Source organism: Pagrus major, chromosome 20 (assembly GCF_040436345.1).
Source record: "Pagrus major chromosome 20, Pma_NU_1.0".
NCBI classification, from domain to species: Eukaryota; Metazoa; Chordata; class Actinopteri; order Spariformes; family Sparidae; genus Pagrus; species Pagrus major.
Genome location: NC_133234.1, coordinates 11,345,446 through 11,372,992, shown reverse-complemented (window position 1 = coordinate 11,372,992; position 27,547 = coordinate 11,345,446). Strand labels below are relative to the sequence as shown.

General features: G+C 43.6%; 1 protein-coding gene across 1 annotated transcript in view; it reads left to right on the top strand.

Annotated features, from left to right (window-relative positions):
* The first annotated feature begins 3,568 nt into the window (after nucleotides 1-3,568).
* Nucleotides 3,569-27,547, top strand: part of bahcc1b (BAH domain and coiled-coil containing 1b) — a 58,873-nt gene continuing 34,894 nt past the window's right edge. Inside the window, exons 1-3 of the mRNA XM_073489455.1 lie at nucleotides 3,569-3,677; nucleotides 7,058-7,392; nucleotides 27,208-27,366. Coding sequence (XP_073345556.1) covers nucleotides 7,221-7,392; nucleotides 27,208-27,366 — 331 coding nt within the window. The 5' untranslated portion in view covers nucleotides 3,569-3,677; nucleotides 7,058-7,220. The remainder of the gene's footprint in view (nucleotides 3,678-7,057; nucleotides 7,393-27,207; nucleotides 27,367-27,547) is intronic.

Sequence of the window (27,547 nt, the reverse complement as noted above, 5' to 3'; positions counted from 1 at the left end):
TGGGGTGAGAACAGGGAGGAAACTAAGGAAACTATATATATTATCGGCATGTCGATTTATCGGCAGTGGATGTCCACTGTTGTTGTTTCACTATTCTTGCAATGCAACCAGCCGGTGAATTCTGAATGCGTAATATCACTGCAAACTTGTTGATAAAGTCATAGTTAGTTTTGGATCCAAACGTGTTGTCTCCACAGTCCATGAGAATTTTTTATTTTTTATTTTTTATATGGAGGCTTCAACATTAAGTATATAGCCTATACATTCTGATGGACGACGGAAACACCAGTTTGAGTTTCAAAACTGCACAAAGGTTTATGTTTGTCATCTAAATGGACTCCAGTGCATTCACGGTCGTCTTGAGACTATTAAAGTATCGACTTTGAACAACTGTGGAAGTGTGGAATATTGTTGGATTTGAGCTTTTGTATACTGTGTGTGTGTGTGTGTGTGTGTGTGTGTGTGTGTGTGTGTGTGTGTGTGTGTGGACACGTGGTGGCTGAAGCCCATTGGAGAGAGCGCAGGGCTGTGGAATGCAGGCTGCTATGTAAATAGGAAAAGAGGGTAACGATTATCTAATTACAGACGTGATAAATCTGCTCGCTTTGGCGTTATTTGATTTGAATTATATATGTATCAATTAATTTTACTGTATAGATGAGAGTCTCGTTTTACTCCTCGCGCACAGTTTATAAGCTGTCTATCGGCTCGGAGCAGCCCGGGTCTCCTTTGTCCAGTGTGTATTGTTGGGGGCTGGACGACCAAAGCAAAGGCAGCGAGGCTCTGTTTTAATGTAAAGGGACATCAGTTGGAACAGTCTTCATATAGTTTATGAGGTGCATGTTCACTGTTGTCAGCTCTGGACAAGTTCAGCTTAAAGATAAACAGGCTGTGAGGTTTTGCTTTCATGCAGCCACATGACTGAATATTTGCTGCGTTGTTGGTTTGAAGAAAAGACTCCCAAATAACTAAATAAATAATCAGAATGAGCATATATGCGTCTGCGTCTGATGTATATATATATATATAGGCTATATATATATATATATATATATATATATATATATATATATATATATATATATACATATATGTATATATATATATATATATATATATATATATGTATATATATATATATATATATATTCCTTGACATGAGGTTTCTGTATTGTTCTATTTCTATTTGTAAAATTGTTTCTGTAAAATCAAATCAAGCAAACGTCATGAGGTAAACACATTTACACATCTGCTTTTTACTTGAATTTAATTAATTTAATTTGTACACTTTTCATAGGCTAGTTGTCATGTGTATTTTCAGATGTCGTTCTCTTTTATACTGGAAAATAAAAATAAGGAAATAATGAATGATCTGTATTTTCTGTTCCCTCTTTAAAAAGAAAAAAGATAACCTAATTAATTATCATAACTGACCTACCGTTTATGCTGAGGCGTAAAAAGCGGAAATGTCCACTCAATTATTTAACAGCTGTCAAGTTTTAGTCGACATTTTAGGCGCAGGAGCACAATGAGAGCCGAGTCCTGAAGTCCCTGTTTTAACATTTAGCATAGAAAATCTTATCATTTTGTTTGTTCACAGTCCTATTGCTTCTCTTTCCATGTTCCCTTTGTCGACACAAACTTTTCTCCCTTCGTGTTTGTAAAGAAGGAGCTCCCTCGGAGCAGCGCAGTAGCTGTTTTCCGGTTGTCGTCGCCGTTCTCTCCTCCATTTTCTAAACACAAAGTTGTTATTGCACCATTCCGCGAATCTAGCCCCTGCATTTAATACAACGTGTAATTTCCCCCCTTTTACCGTATTCCCTTTGATTTAGTCACTCTTGACTCTCCTTTTGCTCTGGGGCCAACGGGGTTCGCCGTGGGGGGCGCCTTGAAACCGCCCCTCCTTATCGCCTTTCATCGTTCAGCGCGGGGCCGCCTTGAAACCGCAGGGGCAGTAATTGCTTTTTTCAGGCAGCCCAGTGCGGACTGGCCAGCAGCCAATCAGAGCCTTGTTTACACTCGGTGATTGACAGCACTCTGGCAGCGTGCCAGCCAATCAGGAGCCCCGCGCGGCCGAAGCCCCGAGTTTTAACCCTTTGCCTCCACGTATAAACAAACCTGGACGGGGAATATTAGCCTATAGCTGCTCATATATTTCGACATGGAAACACACAAGCCCATATCCTTCCACTTTTAATTGGCTAAATTAGTGAACCGTGCGCGAGGCTAACCCCGGGGACAGTAATGCTTTCAAATTACGCAGTGATTCAATTTGCCCGTGTGTGTGAATGTGTGTGTGTGTGTGTGTGTGTGTGTGTGTGAGAGAGAGAGCGGCAGATTCAGGTAAACAGACATACAGCTATAAAATAGAAAATATTGAATGTAGTCTGGTCTATGTTGTTTAAATTTACGTGTAACCCTGATAAACTCTCCCCTGAATGCGCATAAAAACCAAGCCACTTTATTAACCCTTTCCCCATACTGGGCCAGCTGCGTTCAAGTGTCGTTTCTAATGTTGTTAAATGACAAATTTAATAAACGGCATGCTGGTGGATCATGTGGGCTGATACAAAAGAAATTAGACAATCAGATTTGATGAAAACCTCCAGATTTACTCCCATCAGACACGTTTTCTTTATCAGACTCACACTAGACTTTACGCCTGTTAGTAACAGGTCACAAACTTCTCTTCATGTGAAATGCAAAACTGTCTTTCATTAGAAACACAGCCTACATGTCCAATAAATCAGACGCAAATTCGGCAAATAAGGATTTATTTAGCAAAACACATGCGGTGGGGCTAGTGAAGGAAAAAAAGCGGATTTCCCTAAAGGAGCATCAATAAAACTATCACATCATCGCTGTCACACAGCAAAATAACGAAACACTGCAGAGCACATGCGGCATTTGAACTGAACTGCAGCGGGATCACACAGAATAGGCTAGATGCTGTTTGCTCTCCACCAGTGATCAGAAAGCGCAGGCAGCGCCGCACGGCTCCGGCTCCTCTCTCCTCTCCTCTCCGCGCACCGAGCCGCGCCGAGCCGCGCCGAGCTGTGCCGCCTGTCTCCTCGCATTTGCTTGTGCACGCAGCGCGCCGAGGGCTGCAAATCAAACGCCCGCCGTTTCGCTCCGCGGCTCCGGCGGCTTCCTCATTGGCTCCGAGCGGCAGCCAATGGCGGCGCGTGTTTACCGTCTAAGGGAGGGGTAGGAGGTGGAGGTGGGGTGTGTGTGTGTGTGTGTGTGTCTCTCTGTGTGTGTGTGTGTAGGAAAGGCTAGGGTAGGGTAGGGTGGGGCGGCGGTGGTGGTGGAGGGGGCGCCTCACGGGCACGCTTTCACATTGTCGTTCTCAAACCAATAGGCCTGCGCGCTCACCCCTCCCCGCGCACACACACTCACACACACACACACCCCTCCATCCTCCTCCTCCTCCTCCTCCTCCCGGCGTGTCTGAGTCTCCGGCTGCATGAACGAGCCTCGATTCACTACAAGCCTGAACTTCTACGATGCGTCTCTCCCATACCTCAACTGACTGCACAGCACAGTCTGCAGCAGCAGCATAGGATGTAATCAATCCCACATGTTTCACCTCTGCGACTCGGTATTTTCACTTTGAATATTTTTCTACTTTTCCTTTCATTACACCCTCCTCGCCACGCAGTGGATATAACTTACCAGTAAGTAGAAAAATTAATTTAAAGCTTTTATAGAGTCTTTAATGCTCGAGCTGGATGTCGATGTTTTAGTTGGAGCGCTGCATGCAGGAGAGGAGCATCTAAATTTACCGATTTATTTAAATGGACATGCAGCTATTTTCCCCCTTTACACTCCGCTGTTATTCGCTGCCATACCTTTTCAGAGAAGTAAAACACAGGCTGGTATGACTCTGCTGTGCCTTACAGGATGATAATCCACACACACCCCTCATTCACTAATTAAAATATTAGCGCTAAAGCAACACATCTCACGAATTGACGGGTTTATTTCAGTCATCGTCTCCCCTGGGTTTTCTCTCTGGAAGGCTGATCCGAGCTGTGGCCGATATGTGTGTCACTTCTTGATCTGACCTCTCCACAGCCACATTACTTGTGTGTGTGTGTGTGTGTTTCTAATTCATTCAGAGGACGATTCAAAAGCACTCGCTTCTCACCGCGCCTCCTCACTCCTCTAGTTTTAAAGATGATGAATTGTAGATTATTCTTTGTCAGTGTGTGTGAGTGTGTGTCTGAGAGGCAGGGAGACAGGGGCAGTTTATTGCAAACTGCAGTGCTCTCTGCATCCCCCCCCCTCCCCTCCTCCTCCTCCTCCTCCTCCTCCTCGGTGTGAAGGCTGTGCAGACGCCGGGCTGTCTTCGGCTCGGCTCGGGCTTGTCTCTCCTGCTCAGCCGGCCTCTGAATATCCGGGTTTACTGTCCCGGTCATGCTTTGTGACTTTACTTTATTGCAAAATTGTTGCAGGCAGTGAGCTGGCCTCTGAACCCGACGCGGATGGCTTTTAATTCCCTTTTATCACTCGTCCAAAGGTGCACATGTTTATGATTTAAAAGATTCCTGTTGAAAAAGTAAAAACGCATCTTTTTTTCCCCTTTTTTTTTTTTTTTTTTTAATTTGAAGCCTCGTCCTTAAAGCACAATTCTTTCCGGATTTTCCAGCTTTTGTTTTGAGTGCATGTCACGCCGTTTTGACCAGTATTGCTTACTTTTGTGCGGGGGATTTTTCGTGTGACGATTGTTTGACCCTTTGCAGGGCAGTGATGGTGGATGTGTGTGCGCGTTTGGGAAGGTGTGTGTGTGTGTCCCTGTGTGTGTGTTTGGGGGAGTCTGGGTGAAGTGGAAGGAAGTCTGAACGCCTTCCACGTACACACACACACATATACACACTACAGCAGATCCAAAATGATCACCCCCCCACCCCCCACATACACAAACTGTTACGCGCGATCTCGCTCACTCACGTCGCTCTGTTTGCGTGGCGCACGATAACACGGGGATTTAGATCCAGGTTGTTAAATGTAGCCTGAGTGGCTCTCTGTTGACGTGGAATGTAAACACCGAGGACGTGTGTTTACGGCCCGAAAATTTAAAAATGTATAGACAAATGTCAGAGGAGAGTGGTTTATGATTGATGTCCCGCAGAGAAGGGCCATTGTTTCTCACAGCCTAGGGGACAGGAGAGAGTCCATTTTGCCTTCCCTGTGCGCTCGCAGTCGTAGCGCTTCTCTCCCTTTTCCACCCTCGTTTTTTCCCCCTTCTTGCTGTCGACTGGATGTAAAGAAAAAAAAACGATAACGTGACTCTCACACAAAAAAGGGGGGGATTACATTATTACAACATACTCGCACTTTTGGGGAAACATTATTGATATTCGCATGTTTTTGGATATTTTACGCTTTGGACGCATTCTGTCAGAGCTGCTGAACTTTGGAGACCCCCTCCTCCTCCACCCCCTTCTCCCAAACACAATTCCTAAAAGTTGGGAGTCCTTGAGCAAGCTCGTGTATATGCGTGTGTGTGCGTGTGCTGCCTGTATTCTCACGCACTTCACAAGCCCCCCTGGTCCACCAGAGCATTTGATATTTTCTTTGTTCCTTTATCGTTGATTCCTGGGAGGTGCTATCAGCATCTACAGAGCGCTAGATGGACGTGCCATGCATTGAAAGGCCTAATAGATGGACTGCTGAGGTGTGTTTGGAGAACGCAGGCGCCCTGCTCTCCCTATCTGAGCGTCACACGGAGCCCTATTTAAGTAAATGACCCGGGCTATAAGGCATACATATAAAGTCGATGATTTCCTAGTCTATTTCACTGTTTATTGCCCCGCTCTCTCGCACCGGAGCATAAAGGTGATTTGATTTGTGTTTGTGATTACAGTGTAGCCTACAAGTACTGTACGCGTAGCGGAGATGCATGGGGGCCACTGCTGCTGACTCCTAGAAATGGCTGTTTCAGCGCCGTTTCCATTAATAAGCAGCGCCACAAACAAGAGTCCTGGTTACTGTAAAGAAAATCAAGAAATAAGTACAAAAAAACAGCGATCAGTAAAGTCAGTTTTCATTTATAAAAGCTGTACATCAAACACTTATTGATCCAAGGCTGAAACGTGTGTGTGTGTGTGTGTGGCTGCTGGATCTTATATCAACCTGGTGTTTTATCGCCCTTTTTTTTTCTCCAAATAAAAACAGGAATCAAGAATATCTTGTAAAGTGACATAACGACGTGTTAAATATTAAATAGACGCACAGTGAGTCAGATTTTTATGACAACTGCGTTTACATAAACAAAAACCATTAATCAGGGCTGAGGCGCGTGTGTTTATTTCAGTTTTGGTGGCGAACAGACTTGAGGGTAAAAAAAAAAAGTATTTTCTTCATATTTTAATGCAAGATACCCCCCCACCACACAAACACACACACACACACACACACACACACACACACGGGTCCAGCTTGTTTATGACCAGCCCTTGTTCAATCTAGAGATTTAACAGCTCGTCCTTCATGGAGAAAAAGGGCTCCTCACCGCTGTGAACTCTTGTACTGTATATGCACCATTTGTTTGTACCTGAGCCAAATCTCCCCCTTTCCTTTTCCCATTCTTTTCGCTGATAAAGAAAGCTCCCGTGTGCGTTATTTGCATCGTGTTCGGTCACAGGATGAGGAGGAGGAGGAGGAGGCGGTGGTGGAGGAGGAGGAGGAGCAGGGAGGGGGGGAGCAAAGACTCCTCTGTTGGGGCCAACGATGTAGTGCAGGGGTAAATCCACATAAACTCAGTTCAGCCACCTTTTTTATCTGCAGGACAGACTTTACTCACCTTCCTCTGTTGGCGTAAATCGCCCTTAAATGAATCGCTGAGACAAAGCGGTGAGAATAATATGTAAATGTGGTCTTTTCAAGCGCTTTTTTTTTTTTTGTCAAATTTGAATTGCTTTTGTAAATGCTGGTTGTTTGTCTAAACATGAACAGCGACTGTCTCCCAGTTCAGCCTTTTCTTCAGCACTACATCCCTGGTTGGCTCATTATTGTCAGCGCTTTGACGTGTCTCCTGCTCTCTCTTTTGTAGGACATGACGGGGACTCAGTTTCTGCCCTGCAAAGCCAAAACTCCGCTCAATGCGAGGGGAGCCCGAAGTTCATAAAAGGGATTATTTGCATCTGGCTGCCTGAGACCTTCGGTGCCTCCGGATTTTACTTTGGATTTGGGATTTATCGGTTCTTCTCACCGGGATGGAAAGCCGAGATTTCGCTCCACCGCACCACCTCCTGACGGAGCGGAGCGCGTTGGTTCACAGCGCCGCGTCTCGGATGGCGCCAGGCGGCCACGGCTCCGTGCAGCACCCCGCTCACTTCCAGCCGGGAAAATACTACTCATCCCACCTCTCCATGGGTCCGCACTCAGGTCAGTCGTGAACGCGGCTTCTTCTCATGTGTATAAACGACGAGTGTGTGTGTGGAAAAAAACAGTCAGTTCCTGTCTTTTGTCTGAAGCATATGTTCTCCATATTACAAACTTGGGACGCTCTGTGGGACGAACTAGAATTTACTGTGGAAGGAAATTGCTCAGATTTTGTGGGCATTTAGAAATTAGCACACACAAAAAAGCGTATGGCACGTTAAAGAGTTTTATGTTTTACTTAATTTAATGAACTGTTTATGACAGGGCTGCATGTAATATCTGAAAATAAAAAATAATTTAGCAGTTTCAGCCTCGCGTAAAAGCAAAAAATATGGAACGTGTCTGGAAATGCCTCTCTTAAGGAAACTTGGCCTCTTTGGCAAATTAGATTAACTTTAAATTTACGGCACACCTCCAGCTCTTGTTTGAACCCTTTTGTGATTTTAGATATATTCTGGGATTATTCGCTCCCATCACACAGGGATTATTAGGCGCTTCCTGTAGCATAATCTTGTCACAGATTTATATGGTTTCATCAATTAGTAAAGTACTAATCATTGTCATTTGGTGTAATTAATTAGAATTGGGTAATTCCACTGCTTATATTTCCCATTAAACAATAAATTAAAAGCCATTAGCTGAGCACTTCCCTGGTTTCTGCTGTTGTGGCTCCAAGGTGCACGGTGGTGGTTTGGGTCTGCTGGTGCGTTCGGGGGGCACATGCTGGTTTGTACTGGTAACAAACTGGGGGTCGAAGAAGAAGAAGAAGAAGAGGTGGATGGTGGTGGTGGTGGTGGTGGTGATGGGGGGAGTGGAGGGGAGCTCTGGCTAATAGAGGTGCGGGTAATACCAGAAAATCCGGTTTCTATATTGAGCGGGGACGTGACGGGGTGCGAATGGGTTGACAGTGCATGCATTAGATTTAACAAGTAGCTTTGGTATCCTGTCTCAATAGGAGGGGGTGGGGGGGTGTGTGGAGAGAGAGAAAGAAAGAAAGCCTCTGCTCGAAATCATACAGTGTCTATACACTGGACTAACTGGATGAATGTGAACGTGCCCGATGAGAAATCTCATTAATTATCATTTGCAAATGCAGCGGGTTCTTTAAATAGACGCTGGGACTCGCGGCCCTATGAATGATATCGTCTGTTGTGTGTAGGATCCACACATCCTCTGTCTCCACTTATTTGCATATTCATTAGTTTTACACAACAGCAGAATCGACGCAGACGTCCAGTCCTGCGATTTCAAACTTTTGCAATTTAGAACAAAATTCATATTTTGCACATTTCCGGTGAGGACATTGAACGCGGCGCAGAAATGAATCCTGAAGCAGTTTGACGTTTGGTGCATTTGAGGTCCTGGGTCTGGACCTGGCTGCTTCGTGCCCGAGTTAAAAACAATAATATTTTTGTTATAAGCTTGTTTTGTCTTCAGAAATGTTCTCACACTCTTCCTGACTCTAAAGAGCACGTGCGTAGATGTAAATCTGCAATCTTTAATTTTTTACTGTAAATGTACAGATTATATATGCTTTTATTTTCTAAAATCAATTTACAATATGAGTAATTTATGTAGTAGTGAAAGAATTATATTTATTAATTTTTATAATTCAAAAACGTTTTAAATCTACTCTAAAATGTAGCATATTTATTGCCATAATGTCTAATAAATGTGTTAATGTCAACTGATTTTGAACTAAATACATTGTAGTATATATTATTACCAAATACAAGCCAGTTTTATTGTATGATACATATTATTTAATTTACATAATTATAGCTGTATGTTATACTATATTTAAATATATTATAAAATAACTCATCAAGTGTAATTTATTCTATATTGATAAAAAATTTTATATAATTCATGAGACATTTAGCTGCAGGTCTCCTTTAAATCTGGCTCAAAGGATTGCACCAAAAATATGCCCATGTCATTTTTGAACCTCCAACCGATGCTGGGATTGCTTCCACAAACACACATCTGACTTGCATAACGATTTAAACAGATTATCCTCCACTTTGACTGATACTGCTACTCGCTGACATGTATTATGGTCCAATTTAAAAATGATTCTGCGACGTTGAAAGGGGGGGAAAAGGCGTAGTAATGCGGGGTGATAATGCTATTGAAATATATTCAAGAGGGCCTCTCACTGGGTCTCAAGGTGCATGACACTGTATTGAGATTCCAGATATCCAGACTCTCCATGCATGTCCCTGATGGGGTTTTGACTGACATGATGGGCATAGAGGATTGTTGTTTTGGGATGGGGGTTGGGGTACGTGTGTGTGTGTGTTTGCTGGGAGGTTAGGATGGGGGTTACCTTTGTGCTCGCCCCCCTTAGAGATTCAGAAAGCTGTATGCCTGGCCCTAGGCCTCGGCACAGGGGGTAGATATGATGTTGGGTTGGCCATACCGGGGTAGAAAGGGGGGGGGGGTTTACTACGGGGGGTTTGTTTCAGATCTTTGGAAAGAGACACACACACTCTTTTTTTTTTACCTTCACACAAGACCAAACCGGGTGTATCACTTACAGATATTCAAAGTTAAAAAAAGCACCCTCTCATTCCTCCTGTTTCTTCATATCCCGGAAAACCTGCAATCCATCAATTTGCCGAAGCCTCTTATTTAGATCAGCATGGTGTCTGCTTGAATATGGTCACGCTTGACAAGGTGATGGAATGACAGCCGCATACCAACGCCATAAGACGCAGCCCCCATTTGATAAAACCCCACAATGATATTACACAGGCGTTTAGATTACTGATAGGAGCAGTGGGAAAGCCTTTGTCTCTCTGTCTGTCTTGCTCTCCTTCCCCTCCCTGTTTCACTGCTTTGCTTTTATTACAGTCTCTCTCTCCCTCTCTTTCTTCCCCCCTTTTCTGTGATGTTAGCCCCTGGGCAGTAGTTGTGCAAGTGTGTGTGTGCATGCGTGCGTGAGTGTGTGTGTGTATGATTAAGGTTAGGTTTAGCCTGCAGTAGCACAGGTGTGCAGTATTATGGAGGGCGTGGCAGAGCTTGTCATTGAACAGGTGTGTTACTTCCCAGACAGCAGACGGTTTTTGTTTACATGGCTGTGTATGTGTGAGAGCGTTGAGTGTGTGTGTGTGTGTGTGTGTGTGTGTGTGTGTGTGTGTGTGTGACCTAGTAATACAGACCAAAAGAGCCTACATTCATGCTACATGTGTGCACACATGCACAGCTGTGCACACATACTGTACACACACAAGGTTTCTCTCTTAAGCTGCTTGTGTTTTGGCCTTTGAAAAAGTAATAAACCATAATCAGAATGTTTTGGTTGAACTAGATAACCTCTCTGACGCGTCTCTTTCTTTTCTCTCACTTCCATGACCTTTTTCTTTTTCTTCTTCTTCCCCTCCTTTCTTCCAGTTCAGTCTTGTTAGTGAGGCAAAAGATCCCGCAGTTAGATTCTGCGTTTGGTTGCTATAAAAGTGTGTGTGTGTGTGTATGTGTGTGTTGCATGCTGCCGCCCTGTCCATTCATCATGGTGCTGTCAGTAATATCTCTCATCTCTTGGAAGTTTGTCGGCTTTGGCTTTGATCGTCATGGCAGCACAGACGAGACACGCCCCTTCACCCTCCTACCTGCACACACCTTCACACACAAACAACTCGTATGACGTGGAGAGAAAATATGAGTGTGTGTGGAAGTTTCTGTGTGTGTGTTCTTGTAGAGGGCTGTAGTTTGTACAAAAGTCTGTGTGTCTGTGTGTGTATGTGTGTGTGTGTGTGTGTGTCTAGGGTACTGATTATGTTAAAAGGCAACAGTAAGGGATGAAAGAAAAGCAAGATAGAAAGGGTGAAAAGAGAATATGAGCATGTAAATGATCGATGGATGGAGCAGGGGAAGAGAGGGAGGAGGAGGAGTAGAGGGAGTAGAGAGGCTGAATGTTTCCACCTGGTTGGTAATCCAGTCAGATTACCACCGCCTGACGGCACCCACTGGCCGTCATCCCCGACTCCTCAGCCTGCCGTCTCTCCACTGCCTCTCGAGAGTGCGAGAGAGTGAAAGCGAGAGAGAGGGGAGACGCTTGCCTGTGTGTGTGTGTGTGTGTGTGTGTGTGAGTGTGTGTGTGTGTATGAGATGAGTCAGCAGTGGATGAGTCTCAGACAGACCCAGCCCGCCCCCACCCTCACCTCACCAGAGCTACCCAGGGTACAAGGGGCACATCCAGGGTGCAGCGTGCAAGACGACCCCCTGTGTGGAGGAGACAGCTGGTGGAGGCTACAGCCAGCCGAGCTGCGATTGGACGCAGGGAGGAAGGAGCAGAGTGTAAACTGTCGATTCAATTAAAAAAAAACATATCCCCAAAAAATTAAACTGTATTACGACTTCAACTAATGATTATTTCCGTTATCAATTAATCTGATACATTTACGATTAATCAATTAGTCAATGAAATGTCGAATATTGTGAAAAATGCTCACCAAGTCCAACCAACAGTCCAAAAACCCAAAGACTCTTTCATTTGAATCACCTCTAACATTGATTTATTCTCATAAATGACAAAAAACAGCAAATCCTCACATTTAAGAAGATGGAACCTGCAAATGTTTGACATTTCTGCATGAAAAATGAGTGAAACTATTAATCAATTTTCAAAATAGTTGGGGAATATTTCTCGTGTGATTGCGACTTCTACCTTTTTCAAACTTACATGTGATTACTGATTGTTAATAATATCTGTATCCTTAACGGTTTTGAATGTAATGGGTATATTTGTGACAATTTAAAGGTAAAACTTGAGCTTGCTGTGACTAACGCTTATGTCAAAATAGCCACATTTTAGTTAAAGCGGCTGTAAGCGACAGTCTTAAACCCAAAATTCTTCATTAACTGTCACAAACGGCAAAGAAAAACAGCAAATCCTCACATTTAAGATGCTGGAACCAGCAAGTGTTTGACACTTTTGCTTGTAAAATGACTCACAACATTAATTGATTTTCAAAATAGTTGGCGAGTAATTTTCCTGTGATTGCAACCTCTTGCTTTTTTTAAAATGTACGCGTCACAACATGTGTATCCTTTGCAGTTTTGCATGTAACAGGCAAATGTGTGACAGTTTAAAGGTAAAACTTGAGCTTGTTGTGTCTAACACGCAAAAATAACCATATTTTAGTTAACCTAACAGTAATACAAAATAACACTTCATCTAAACAACTTAGTTAACCCAGCACTGTATCAACATTTTTGGTGTTTGGATGAATTTTCATTTAAAGACAGACATTCATTCAGCAAACACATTCCATCAACAGTCTTTTTTATAAAAATCACATTTTGCAAACACACCTCCTTTAGTCAGCCTCTAAATATTATACACATGATTTCACAGCCACGTCAGTGCTGCACTTATCTAAAAAAGTTGAAATGAAATATGCAGCAAGGCCAAAGAAATCAGTTAAATGAGTCTGACTGTTTGAAATTTGTTGACGCATTAACGGCATTAAGCCATTAAGTCATTAAGTAAAGTCATTAAAGTCATTTCCATTACAAATGAGACTCTTGTGTATGCTTTGATATTTCAAGCAACACTATGGCTCACCATTTAAATATATTCCTCAACGTTTCACTGCGTCTAATCAAATTGACCTTGCGGTAACTGTGACCGAGAGTGAAAGGTCACATCAATGGAAAGATAAAAAAATTTGAATGCATTAACTGAAAGCTCTTCTTGATATCTTGAGTGAAGCGTGCGTTTGTTCTGGAGCACATTTGCCGCAGTGACAGAAGACTTTTGTCTCATCTCCAACTCTCATCCAACATGTGAACAGCTGCTTATTGTCGGTAGCAGTGATTTGAAGGGAGCGGGGGTGCGTTTGGTTGCGACATCTCCGGGGTGTGAACACACACCACCATCTGATGACTTGGCATGTGAATGGAGAGCGCCAGACTTCCTGTGTCCATGTGCTCTTTTCTCGCTCCCTCTCTCTCTCTCTCTCTCCCCTCTTCCCCCTTTTTTCTTCTTCTTCCTCTTCTTCGCCTGTCCCTCTCTGGCCAGACCTCCCCTCCTGCCTTTGCTCCTCGCTCCTCTTTAACCACATGCTCGCCCTCCCTCTTCCTCCTCTCCTTCTGCTTCCCTCTTTCACTTCCCCTTCACTCTGCGTTTTCGAGTGGTCCTCCAGCCCTCCTTCCTCCTCCCCACTCCTCTCCCTCTCTCCTTCTCTTCTCAATCGATCCCCCCCACCACCACCACCACCTCTTATATCCAGCTCCCATCTCTGTCTAAACTCCCCACACGCCCATCGCCTCCTCTCGTTGTTAGCAGACCAGCCTCTCTCAGCACTCCTCCTATTTCTGTCTCAATTTCAGCCGGCTTCCTCTCCTTCTCCACGTTGCCTCATTTGTTTCTCCCACCTCTCTTTCTTGCATCTCCCCCCCACCCCCCCACCCCCAACCATTCGGCCGGTTGTTAACGGGCCCGTCCCGGTGCTACTCGGCCCATGGCCAACTCACTAAATCAGAAACGATTGGAGGATTTGGCAAGAGGGAGTGAGAGCTCAGCGCGGCGCCTTTTGAAGTCAGAGAAACGAGAGAAAAATGACATTTTAAACAGCCCGCAAAACACAAGGCTAAAACAGCTTCTTACTCTGCACAGGAGGAGGGGAGTGTGTGTCTGTGTGTGTGTGATCACATATAACATGTTTTATGTGTATGTGTGGCTTGCTGTGGCTGGTATTCATGCTATGAATGCACGAGGAAGAAAGTGGACATCGGTGTGTGCACAAATGTGTGTGTGTGTGTTTGCAGACACTATAATTCCCTGCTATTTTATGGCTTTCCACTGCTTCAGAAGGGGTCAAGGCAATCCCCTGTTTACGCGACGTGACAGGGAGGTGACATCACTTAGCGAAGGGGGGAGGATAGACATGATGTCACAGTCTCGCCACATCCACAGGTCTGCACCCCCTGAAAACAGCCAGGCGGTGCAACCACGGCAACCCTTATCGCAGGCGGCAACCGACACCTGAGCCGGGGCTCGCTTCTCTTCGTCCCGGGGTCACATTTATGCCTGACTCATCGTCACTCGAGCTGACTCGCTCGACTCAGCCGGGGCCCTTTTTCCTCGGCTGTTGTGTTTTCAGCCCTCTATTCGATTCATTTCAGCTCTGTTTGGCTCATTCATATTGTAATGGCCTCCATTCAGGCGGGTCTGTGTCCAGTTTGTTTTGCTGTCAGGGGGCTCAGATGGATGGAGGGGGCCGTAGGTTCATCTGGAGGTGAGGTTAAAGAAGGCAGAGTGGTTGGACTGCTTCCCCCCCGAATCCAAGAGAGCTGTGAGGGGTTTTTCTGAGTCACGCTGCTGCTGCTGTGGCTGCTGGTGTGGTAGAGACTGAACAGACAGAGAATGTGGTGTGAAAGACAGCTAATGTGCTCTTAAATAGAAAATAGGTTCATATCTGCGTGTGTTTGTGACGTGGGGAAAGAGAGTAAGAAAAAGGGAGAAGCAGCTGTGTGGAACAGCATGGATCGTTACACAGTGACACACATGAAAGCATTAAGTATATTCAGGAGGCTTCGTTGAATATACATGGAGCTGTGTGTGTGCAGCTTTGTATGTATGTGTGTGTGTGTATGCATGTGTGTGTGTGTGTGTGTGTGAGAATCCCCTCCCATGCTCTTGCCCGAGCTGAGAGTAGTGAGAAAGAAAACAAGGAAAGAGAGCACGAGAGATCGAGTGAGAGGGAGAGAGAGGGGGAAAAAACAAAACACAAAAAAAAAACTAAAAAACAACAAAGATCCGTCATCAGTCATTCATGGCTAATCAGTCTCGTGGGACGTGTGCACACACACATACACAGACACACACACTCTCAGTCACACAGTGCCGAGGTCCTAATCCTACTGGGACTGCTTGTGCCTCTGTGTGTGCCTGTCTAAATTTTGGATCCAGGCTGATTAGAAGCAAACTCTCTCTCTCTCTTTCCCTCTCTCTGTGGCTCTCTCTCCACCTCTACGTCTCTCTCTTCTTCTCTTCTCCTCTACGTCTTTGATTGCTGGTAAAGTGTCTCTTCTCCTTCTCTCTATTTTTCTCTTTTGTCTCTTTAATAACCGCCTACTGTCTTCTCCGGTCGTTTTGATGTGTGTTTTTGTAATGTTTGGAAGCATGTGTGCATGCATAATATAGGGACGTCTTTTGTGTGCGAGCGCGCACTTACCTCTGCGTTTTGCATGTGTGTGCAGTCGGTCTGTGTTTTATCGGCTCTGCCGTTTGTTTCAGCTTCGTCTTTTACTTAAATCACATCAGCTTTAGTGGCATGGATGTTAGTGTTGTTGCCAAAGCTTAATTACATATTACTGCATACAATGTACTATCATAAGAATACATACGTAATCTCAAGAAGACAAATATCTTAAAAACGTGACATGCTGATACATACTGTGCAGCCGAGATCCATCCCAATATGTCAGGAACTCCATTCAAATGTTTCTGATTTCTGCACATAAAGTTCTGAGCTTAACATATATCACAATACACAATAACATTTAATTCATAGCATGTGTCTACCTGTCTTAATCCCCAGGCTGTGCGCACATCCTCCTGGTTTTTCTTCTGCTTTTTTTGTGTCCGTAAAGGAGAGAGAGCTAGTGCTTTTATAAAGGTGTTTTTCTTTAAGCCAAATAATGAAAGCCCAACTTATGTGTTGGCCAATCACAGATATATCGGTTTCTGTGTATATGTCGCCCAATATGCACCAAAATGAAAACACTTTTTTAAGAGATTTTGATGCAGAAAATGATGCTTGAGATGATTTGTATTTTTTTAAATTCACAGTAAGTTTACTGTGTCAGTGCACTGGTGTCGTTGTTCCCATTAAGTTTATTGTTAAATAGATATATATCCTTAGTCCGTTACATATCTTGTTTGAAAGTGTTTGAAAACAACAATTGAGTGATCACTGCAAAAAAATGCTTATATCGGCCTTTGGTAATTACTTTTCAATAGTTCAGGACCTTTCATTAAAGGTGCATTGTGTAGTTTTGGGGAAGACATTTTAATCAGAAATGAAAGATATTTATTGACTGATTTTTTTATGCCTTAACAAACTAAATACACATTTGTTTTCATGACTGAATAAACTGAATTAACAAACTGACCTTAAAGGACAACACAATTACTTTACTTTGTTTATATTTGGCAGACCCTGCCACCTTTCTAGCTTCAAACAGTGTTCTGGGAACCTTATTTTTCTCTGAGAACAGCTTGTTTATTCAGTTATGGAAAAAATAAATATTTCTGAGTTTGTATTATTACCTCATTAATACTGTAAATATTAAAATTCTGAGTTATAATTTCTCCTACAAAACTTCATAATGTCCCTTTAAGTGTTTTTTTATTTTGATTGGGTGGATTTATTTGCACTTACTTTCCACTTCATGTGAGGTAGAGTTAAATTAAATTAGCAGTTTTAAAAGCAAAAACATTTGCTGGTTCTATCTTTTTAATCCCCTCCTGACTTCATATCACTGTCACTTGAATATCTTTGGGTGTTGGGGTGTTAGTTCACGAAAGGCATTTTTGACATTTCATAGACTGAATGACTGAATTGAATAATAGAGAAAATAATTGGCAGACTAATAGACAATGAAAATAATTGTTAGTTGCAGCCCTGAAATCTTTTTCAGCCTCTTTTTTTTCATTCTCTCTTTTATTTGTTTTCCTTTCCTCCCCTTTCATTTCCTTCCTCTTTATTTCCTCTCCGTGGATCTCTCCAATAATCTTTTATTCCTGTGTAAATATGACAGCAATGAGAGAATATAAAGAATGGAAAAGCCATGCTGAAATAAGGTCAGACTAGGTTATTCTCACCTGCTTTCTTTCCCTCTCTCACTTCGTCACAGGCTCCCATTCTCCCTCCCTCCCTCCCTTCCTCCTTCCCTCTCTCCTTCCCTCTCTCCTCCTCTGCTCGCTCCCTTGCTGCCTCTCTCTCGTGCTCACTGTCTGCTGATCCCGCTCTTCTCTCTTGTTCTCCGCTCTCTCTCTCTCTCTCACACACACACGCACAAACACATACACACACACTGGCACACACAATGACTGTCTGACGCCCACACACACACACACACACATACACACACCAATATACTCACGCTGACACCTGCATGTCGAGCCGTTGAGGGTCTAATTTAAGTAAAGTGCTTCTCTAGGAACCACAACCCCTCAACTCACGATGATGGAGGGTGATACGGTGCAGCGTGGTTGAACACACACATACAGTTATACATAGACGCACACACACTTCCTGCTCCGGTGATACGGAGATATGACTCTCCGTTGTGTGGGATTGAAGGAAGCACTGTAGATGGCTTGTACGTAGCATACTGTAATAATAATGTGATATTTGATCCCCCGTTGGGAGATTCACCTTTTCTTGGCTGCTGGCAGATCAGACTGCAGGGTCAGTTACAGCCGGTGGCAGAGCTGGGAGGGATTCAGTGTCTTGCTCAAGGACACTTCAGCAGGGTGGATGCTGGCTGGCTGACATGGATACCTAGAATCTGGGTCTGCTGGTTAAAGGATGTTGTCCTCTCCGCTGCAACCGCCCCACTGCTTCGCTTCTGCTGCGTAGGTGTGTTTGTTTCCACTGAAGCTGGAGCTAACTTTAGCTGAGAAGCTGCACCGCTGCTGCGAATCTGAGGCCGCAATCACAAACCTTCACGGAAAAAATAGCAGGAAGTGTTTAGGTTTTCGTTAAGTTTAGTCTATGATAAAAGTTAAGTGAAGACCCAGCCAAATACTTCAATTACTTCAATGCAAATGAAAAGGGACTCCTGATAGCAAGACTTGATCTAAATCTGTGGAAGCTTCATTTGTTTTAACAATATTCTGTCTTATATTTTTAGGCTACATGGCAATACACAGTAAATATATATATATCCTTCTCGACATTTTGACATCTCCTTACGGCACTTTGTAAATGGACTGGGCGACAAATACCGTAATATTACAACAATATTTTAGGGACGACAATTGGTACTCTCACAAAATATTAACACAATGATATTTTTAATAATAATGATAATGTCAATGTTATGACTAAGTAGCTACAGGCGAGTATTTAAAAAGTACATCAGTCTGGTAAATCAATCAAAATCTAAGATGATATATAGTCTCAGTTCACTATAATGTGACAATTATAGTGTCCTTGGGACAATAAATTAACTATAATCCATTAAAGTCATTTTATTTGCTGTTGCTATTGTAGCACATTTTGTGGATTTGTTTAATGTGTTAGCAAAGAGATGCTAATCTACACACCCAGCAGTTACAGAGCAACATTAGCTTCATTTGGAGTCGTGTTTGTGTGCACCTGATGACTGTCGGTCTAATAACTGCTTTCTTTTATTTTTAGTCTCCACCAACTGCTTATCAAAATATCTGTCTCTTCAGGTGCTAAATGCTCCGCTATGTTCACCAGCTGGTTTCTAACGTCTGTCTGCAGCTTGGAGTTAAGCAAGTAGAGAACAGTTGGTTTTTAGAGATCTGTTGCTGAAAACTGTTGTTATAGCTGTAAATTATGCAATGGAAACAGTGAGAGAGAAATGAAACAGTAAGCCCACTTTGTGGATTTGTTTAAATTGTTAGCAAAAAGATGCTTATCTACACATCCAGCAGTTACGGAGCAACATTAGCTTCATTTGGAGTTGTGTTTGTGTGCACCTGATGACTCTCGGTCTCATAATTACTTTCTTTTAGCTCTATTTTTGGTCTCCACCAACTCCATAGCAAAATATCTGGCCCCTTTAGCTGTAAATGCTTCGCTGTGTTCACCAGCTAGCCGCTAACTTTGCCTGTCTGCTATTTGATGTCAGGCTAGTAGCGTACAGTGGGCTTTGAGAGGTTTGATGGCTGGGAAAAAGATGCAAAAGCACTCTGTAGTGCTAAGGGGAACACGATTCTCAGTGGGCTTGTCACTATGAGCTATACCTTTCGCACACAAATAGTCACGTGATCATTTGTTAATATACAAATATTGATTATATCTGGTTTAGAGGATCTGTTGGTTGATATGAATATGCAAACCAGCAAAAGTGTTCTTGCTGGTCTGCTGACAGAGCACAGTAATGCTATTAGAATTGCTCATTAATGATAAAATTAAATTAAATTAAATCACAGAAAGTAAAGTTTTGCTCAACTTTTACTGACATTGACTGATGGGTGGCTCTGTTTAAGTTTAGTTTGTCTTGCTGGATGGAAATTGTCTCATTCAAAAACGCTGCTGAGAATCAGTTATTTTAGCCCAGAAAAAAATACAATACTGACTTAAAAATTCTCAGTGCAGAGCAGGTGAAAGGTTAGAATGATTTAAACTTCATTTAAAGGACCTCCCATCCCCTACAATCTTCTCTTGGTTCTCTTTTATAATATTTAACTATTCAGGCTAAATATTGAACGGTTGCACCACACAGTCTTCATAAATTGTTAACGTCTGCTGTCATGGTTTTAAACCGTAATTTTAATAGTGAGTTGATAAGTAACAGGGTCAGATAATGCAGCACCGAAGAACAGCGATTAATAGGAATTGTTGTAATACGTAACCAGAAAAAAGTAAAATGTTGATAGGTGGTGAACCCGTATTGTGTTTCAACTTCATGTAATTCATGAAGAAACACATGTTTAGCTGTTCATCTCTGTCTCCACTTTGCTCTCCGCTCACGGTGACGTGTTCTCTGTCACACTCACTTTGGGCTCTTCCTGGTGTCTTGACCCCCTGGTGTATTTCATCCAGCAGCAGGCACATGCATCTACAAATCATTACAGTCGGTGTGTGAATGTGTGTATGGATGTTTGTGTGTTTGCTGTGGCTGCACACTGAATGGACCACAGGGGTGTGGCACAGACTTGTCGGATGACCAGAACTCCCAGAACAGGCTTCCTCACTGTTAACCAGAGCTGGAAAGCAACTGTTGGGGGTGATGGTGGTGGTGGTGTGTGGGGGGTTGCCAACACACACATACACCTACGCGCACACACACACACATATACACACACATAGAAGTTGGAAGCAATTGCATTATTGAGTCTCACCGCAGGCTTTCCTGAAATATCAGCTACCTTCTGCTTTTAATTAGTGTGTGTGTGAGTGTGTGTCATTCTGACCCAGGCAGCGGAGCCAGTCTCGTATGACCCGTATTCCCCTGTTTTCTTTGGTAAAACATGGAAAAACTTACTCTGACAACCCCCCTCCTCCCTCCTTCCTGCTTCCTAAGAATCTCTCATATGTTGTTGAGTTCCTGCTTTCCACGACCATATATGGTCCTTCCTCCTACCGTGGGTGGGTGGGCGTGTGGCGTCCAAAAAGTCTGTGGTCAAAAGCAGGAACATTTTCCTCCTCGCTCACAGTTTACGGGTGCAGTTTGTGGGCCACGCTCGCCGATGGAAAACAACAGCGGAGTGCTTTTTTTTGTGGCTTCTCAGGCCGGGTTCAGACAAGGTGCAACGTTGCACGTTTTCTCCGCTGCTCTTTTGAATTCCTCCTGCCTTTATTTCCTGTAATTTTCATGGAGACACACAGACGATGGTGTGGTTTTTTTTCGCATCCTTACTGGCTTTTGGTGGCACACATGTAGGTGCAGAGAGATTGGGATGTAGCTACAGTAGTCCTGTGCATGCAGTAGTAGAGAAAACGTGTGTGTGTGTGTGTGTGTGTGTGTGTGTGGATGGCGAGGGCTCTGGTCCGCAGCCTGGGAGTCAGGCTTTGAGCTGTGCTGTTCATAGTCTGCTGATTTATGCGCCTCACAGGGAAATCTCTCATTTGTAGCTCTTTCATCTCATTTTTCCCCTCCACTCTCTTTCTCTCACTCTCCCCTTCTCTTCCACTGTCCTCTCTCTTCTCCCCGCCGTAATGTGATTCAGTACAGCCGCTCATCCCAGGCGACATGCCATGCTTTGCTTGCACACCCTGCTCTCTCTAACATGAATGAGTCAATTGATGAATAATAAGATAGAGCAGAAGGAAAATGCTATCTGGATCTAGTCGAGCAAAAGAACTCCTTTTCTCCCCTGAACGTTTTCTTTGTAAGCACCGCTCGGGCGCTTACTCACACATTGAATGTGTTTGTGTCCCCAGTGCCATAATGCTTTTACAGACCTTTGTGTGTGTGTGTGTGCGTGTGTGTGTGTGTGTGTCTGTGTGTGTCTGTGTGTGTGTGTCTAAGCGCCTTCCACAACCGCCTTGTTTGAGTAGCCCTGTCACTTGTGCAATTCCGTGGTGTCAAAACAGATCAGAAAGGTCTGGCTTGACTCCTGCCCTCACGTACACACACACACGGGCACACTCTTTCTCTCTCTCTCTCTCTCTCTCTCTCTCACACACACACACACACACACACACACCCACACACAGATTGAAGGCTCAGTGCCAGGGCCCTTGGTGGTTGGAGGCTTATGAAAGGGTCGGACTGACGAGAGGTTGCCAAGTGTACGGCAATAAGCGTAACAGCCAAGCTAACGAGAGTCAGAACCTCTGACACACACGCACACACACGAACACACACACACACACTGAGACTGTACTCTCATGCTCTCGAGCTCTCGCAGTCGTCAGTGGCTACCAGAAAATGTGTGTGTGTGTTCGGGAGAGAGAGTTCAGTTTGTCAGTGTGTGGACAGAGGCTTTCGTTAATTGGCAAATGTGACAATGGAACACGAGAGGATATTGATCTTCAATCGGATGTTGATCGATTTAACTCGTCATCCTTCCAGGTGTGTGTGTGTGTGTGTGTGTGAATGTGTGTATTGATCAGCAGCAGTCCAGTCGTAGAGCTTCAGTGAAGAATTTGACTGTATGTGTGCTTGCTTCTTTCTCCTTGTGACATTCATTATATCACCGCCATCGCCGCTCCCTTTGGTGTCCTCCTTTCGCCCTATCCTGTTTGCCTCTTCCTCCTCCTCCTCCTCTTCCTCCTCCTCCTCCATTTCTCTCCTCAGAATGGTTAGCAACCTTGGACAAGTCAGGTCTGTTGTCTTGTTGTTTTGTTTCAGCGTAGATTTCATCAAACACTCTTCTGCAGCTGCTGAGACCAACACACAAAAGAGGGTGCAGGGTTATTTTGTATCTCACTTATTTATTTATTTTCTTTCCTTCTGGCTCGTGCAACATACTGCATGTACTATAAGTTAATAAATGCAAGACAAGATCTGTTAAAATCATAACCTTGACGATTTTTGCTTTTCATCAACAGACACATTGGATTTTGCATTAATGTTACCACTTCTGAACGCGAGTGCCAAATGTTTTGAGCAGACCTGATTGATCCATTCTTAATTAAAACTATCACATAGTGTCATAAAGGTGTGAAAGCATAAGTGCACTCATAAAATATGCTGTATTTTTTTTTTGTTGCAGAATTGGAGCCAACTTCTTATATCCTTTGGGGTTTTTTAAAAATTCCCCCCAAAATAGTCCCACACTAACAGGAGTAATAGTTAAAAAGCTACTTTCTGCGGAGAATTTAGACTCTTTTTTTGCCTTTTGTAGATAGAATCCACCCGTATGACTGTTAAACATCAGTGTAAAACATCGCCTCAGAAGCTCTGCCGTTAAATTCAGAAGCACTGACACCAAATCCTGACGTTTATACTGTTGAATCTCCAGATTTGCTGCTATCAAACTCCGCCGCGGCTCCACTGGAAACATAACGACATCCCAAAATTTATGTTTGGCCCCGTTATCCATGAGAATACCAAAAATATGCCAAGCAGCGAAACCTGCCCAGAAAACCGAGGCACGTTTCCAGCTCTTGTTTTTTATAAAACAGTGTTTAAGTGTTTTTGAGTGGATTTTCCCCTCAGCAAATCACATTACAGTCAATCATAAATAAACTAAAGCAGATTTTGCTCACTGTAAGTACAGCTGACTGTATTAGTCTGAATAGAAACTTGGATTTTTATTACCTTGGATTGTCAACATTGGAGGATTCGCTGCCTGTGTGTTGACACACTTTTCCAAGTCATGATGCCAACTGGGAAAAATGGGAGGCATACGAGCACATTTTCTACTTTAATTACCACTACGGAGACTGAGTGGAGCTGTTTCCACAGTCAGCAGCTTGTATTTATGGTAAATAACATATGCACATATAGTAATAATCTGCGCTTAATCATGATGCCACTTGGGTCAGAGTTGAATTTTTGTCATGGATCAGAAAATCAAACGCAGCGATGACAAGAGTTGGTGTAGCGTTTGTTATGCTCCTGTTTTATCTTCCTCTGATACATCTCATCACTTGTGGGTAATTCGGTGCGTTTGCATTCATCATTTGGCGTTTCTGCTCAGAGCTACGGGAAGCTATGAGAGGATGCAGCGGTGACAGATGGAGAGGGAATGTGTGGATCGGGATAAAACAAAGGCGGAAACAGAGTGCAGGAAGAGAAGAAGGGGAGGAGAGCAAAAAAAAAACAGGGACAGAAATAAGGTTTACGTTAGTGGCTGGCCTCCGAGATGATTTTCCATATCAGCAGGCCAGAGGGAGCGGGCAAATATGATTTTCTCCCCAACTCGCCAACAGAAAACAGACAGAGAAGGGCGGGAGGGAGGTGACAGGAAAGGGACGGGATGGGGGGAAAAAGAGGAGAAAGGGAAAGGATTGAGTAAATGGAAAAAAGATGGGGGAATGGGGGATGGGTGGAGATGAAAGAGTGGGAAGAAAGTCAACAAGGAATTCCACCAAATTTACCAATCAATATGACTACTGTTTGAAATCAGTGTAGCTAATTTTTGAAATGTCGTCTTCTGTATAAGTTCACTTTTATGGCCCTTTGAAGATGCTTCATGTAATTTCAAAAATGCATGGCCGCTCAGCTGAAAACTGGCCCTCTTTTCTTTTGTCTGTTGTAGTAGATGAGGTACAGTGAGCCATGTGTGTGTGATTGCGTGTGTGTATCGGTCTCTATTTGATGTGTGTGTGTGTGTGTGTGTGTGTGTGTGTGTGTGTGAGAGAGAGAGAGCGTCTGCACTGCCAGGGGGCCTTGTGAAACCAGCCTGAGTCTTATATGAGCTGTGTTTTATTATGACTGGCTGAAAGGCCACTGATCTACAGTTGTACACGAGAAGAGGATTTGGAGGAGGAAAAAAAAAAAGAAAAAAAAAACACTGTAAAAATATCCTGTCTGAGAGAGAGAACGAAAGAGAGACAGCAAAAGAGAAAATAAATGTCTGGAAGGGAAAGTTTTTGGACGAGTCTTTTTTTTCCTCGGTCCTCCAAATTTATTATGACAGCGGAGAATGAAAATATCAAGAGCCAAAGATGGAGGGATTTCTACTTTTAAATTGAGTACAGTGTGTGTGTGTGTGCGTGTTGTTGCTTCAGATCCAGCTGTATAAATAGACACACACACACCTCTTTCTGATTTGTCTCTTAATACACACCACTGCTCCATTTATCTCTTGATTTATCCCATGCCCTCTTTCTAGTGTGTGTGTGTGTGTGTGTGTGTGTGTGTGTGAGAGAGAGAGAGCGAGATTGGCAGACAGTTGAAGGCACTTGTGGTTGTGGTTGTTAGGGCGTCGAGTCGTGGTTGAGGTGAGGGTACTGTACGTGTGTGTGTGTTCGTGTGTGTGTGTGTGTGTGTGTGTGTGTGACTCCAATGCGGACTGTTGTGGTTGTGGTAATAGTCTCTGATGCGAGGCAACATTTATGGGTAACGACCCAACCCACTACCTCTCTCCCTCTCTCTCTCCCTCCTTCCATCCAGTGACTAATTACCTGATTCCCCATGGATTTGTTTCCTCCTTCCCCTACAACTGTTCGGGTTGTTCCGCTAAATGAGAGCATGCTGATAAGTGGAGATACATTCAAACTGAGCCAAACTGAACTGAGCCTGCTCGCTCGGTTTACTGAAACTGTAACAAGATGAGTTCGAACGTATGAAGCTCGCTTACATCCTAGACGTAGAAGTGGGTTTTTATTTCAAGTTCCACACTGTATCCCTGAATATGATTGGTCAAGCAATAGCAGATTTAAGTGTAAGTCCTCTCTCTCCATTGTTATGTCTAATTGCCATGATCATAGGCTATAGAAAATCTGGATGCAGCATATGTTGGGGATCTTGGAGTTGGGTTTCCAGATCTTTGTCAGTAACGTTCAAAATAGAAAGTCTGAATGTGGGTAATGTGTTGTGAGGAGTTGCACTCAACTACAGTTTAGAATTATGCTTCTATGGGCTGCACATAGGCAAGTCGCTCAGCTATATTTGTGAGGCTATTTCCTTTACACTTGTATGTACCCAACCAGAGTTAAGTCAACCAATCAACCTGCTTGAGCTGCTGGTAACACAGTCCTCATTACACTGAACAAAACTGGTGCTGGTGTTGATTTTGGATAGCATGCCAGCGTGTGTGATTTTGGATAGCATGCCACCATTCCTTAAGCAAAAGAGGTTTAAACAGCAGGGTCAGCATCCTCTGCTGCTCAGCTTAAAGGCGGAAAGACAATGTTTGCATGTTTTATACAGAACATGTTCAAGGCGGGAATGTGGCGCCTGTGTGTGTTATTCTGCCTTGCCAAATAACAGCGCCACATTCCCGCCTTGAACAGGTTAGGTAGAAGGGGCATGTGGGTACCCATAACACCCTTCTTTGTATAAGTTTTCAGAGACCTTAACATGTATCTTCTGGAGAGTCATAATTCCAGTTTAAGCAGCAACCACAGCAAAAAGTATAAGCGACTGAAAATGGTCCTGCGCTAAAACAATGGCAGGCGCTGCTGCCCAGGAAGCCCAGTTAGAGAAAATAATCCATTAGTTTGAAGGCTTTTCAAATGCTAAAGCCCACAAAAAATAAAAGTGATATTAACGAATGAGTAAAAAATCAAGCTGTGTAAAATTACTTTCCTATTTTATTCTTCCTTCCTACCTTCTGTTTCTTCTGTTCCTCCAGCACATTAGCGCTTTAGTAGAATTACAGGTGAAACTGCCTCCATGGGGCAGAAAATCAAATCATTCAGCATCCATGGTTATCATTTGAGGTCAGTGCTAACCAAGACTCGCACCAAACAATAACATGCTCAGGTGAAAGTTACCAACACTGACAAACACTTATTGGTGCATTCGAAATACAAGTTGAATGTCAGTCACATGCCTCAGGGCCCAGTTTATAACCGTTCAGTCACCTTGAAGCTTTTTCCTGATCATGATTTAAACAGAAAAAAAAATCAGATATGTGTGTCACATGTGAGGAGAAATGATCAGAATTGGGACACTTCCAGCTGCAGTGTGAACGTAGCTTGAAGGGATTAATTTCTCTGGGGCAGGTCAGGAAATTTCATTTTTTACAGCACTACTCAGTAATATTAATACCATCCAGATCTGTCTGACTTTTTACCTTCCGACAGGAGATAAATCCAGCCAGAAACACCTGCTGGGTTCTTGTTTCTGAAAATGTTATATTTAAGTGATATCAAAAAACACTGACTCTTGTCACGATGTTGTGGGAAAATGTGATTTAGCCCTGCTATGAATTATGTTTTAAAGATGAAGATTACCATGTTCGTTGCCACGTAGTATTTATCGATGGTGAAGTCATGTTTGCAAGCAACAAGTGACACGTACTGTACATCTGGGCATGAATTTAAATCACAGTCAAAGGATTTAAAAGCAGGCGTGCAGAAGTGTGCACTTTATGCATTTCTTTTTTAAGCTTATGAGGAAGTTTGATAGCACATCTGCTCTAGCTTCTCAGTACTTCTTCTGTGGTTTGCATGCTCATTGGCACCTCAGTACACCACCCCTCGCTAGCCGAATTTTTTTTATCAGCGACCATCTCTCTAACCTCCAGCCCTTTGTGTCTCTCAGGTGCTTCCTTCATGGGTTCCTTCCTGGCCAGCAGTATGGGGTCCCCGCCTTCCCACCCTCCTCACCCCTCGGGACCTGCTGCCTCCCCCTCCTCCCCCTCCTACAGGGCTGGACCCCATTCGAGGGCTTCCCCTATCTGGTTCCCGCATTCACATGAAGGTAAGACAAACACACACACGCACGCACGCACGCACGCACACTCACACACACACACACACACACACACACACACACACACACACACACACACACACACACACACACACAGCCGAGAGTGCTCGGGTCTCTGGTTAATCCAGGGTCTTGGTTTGGGATTAGATCGAGATGGAGCCATTAAGTG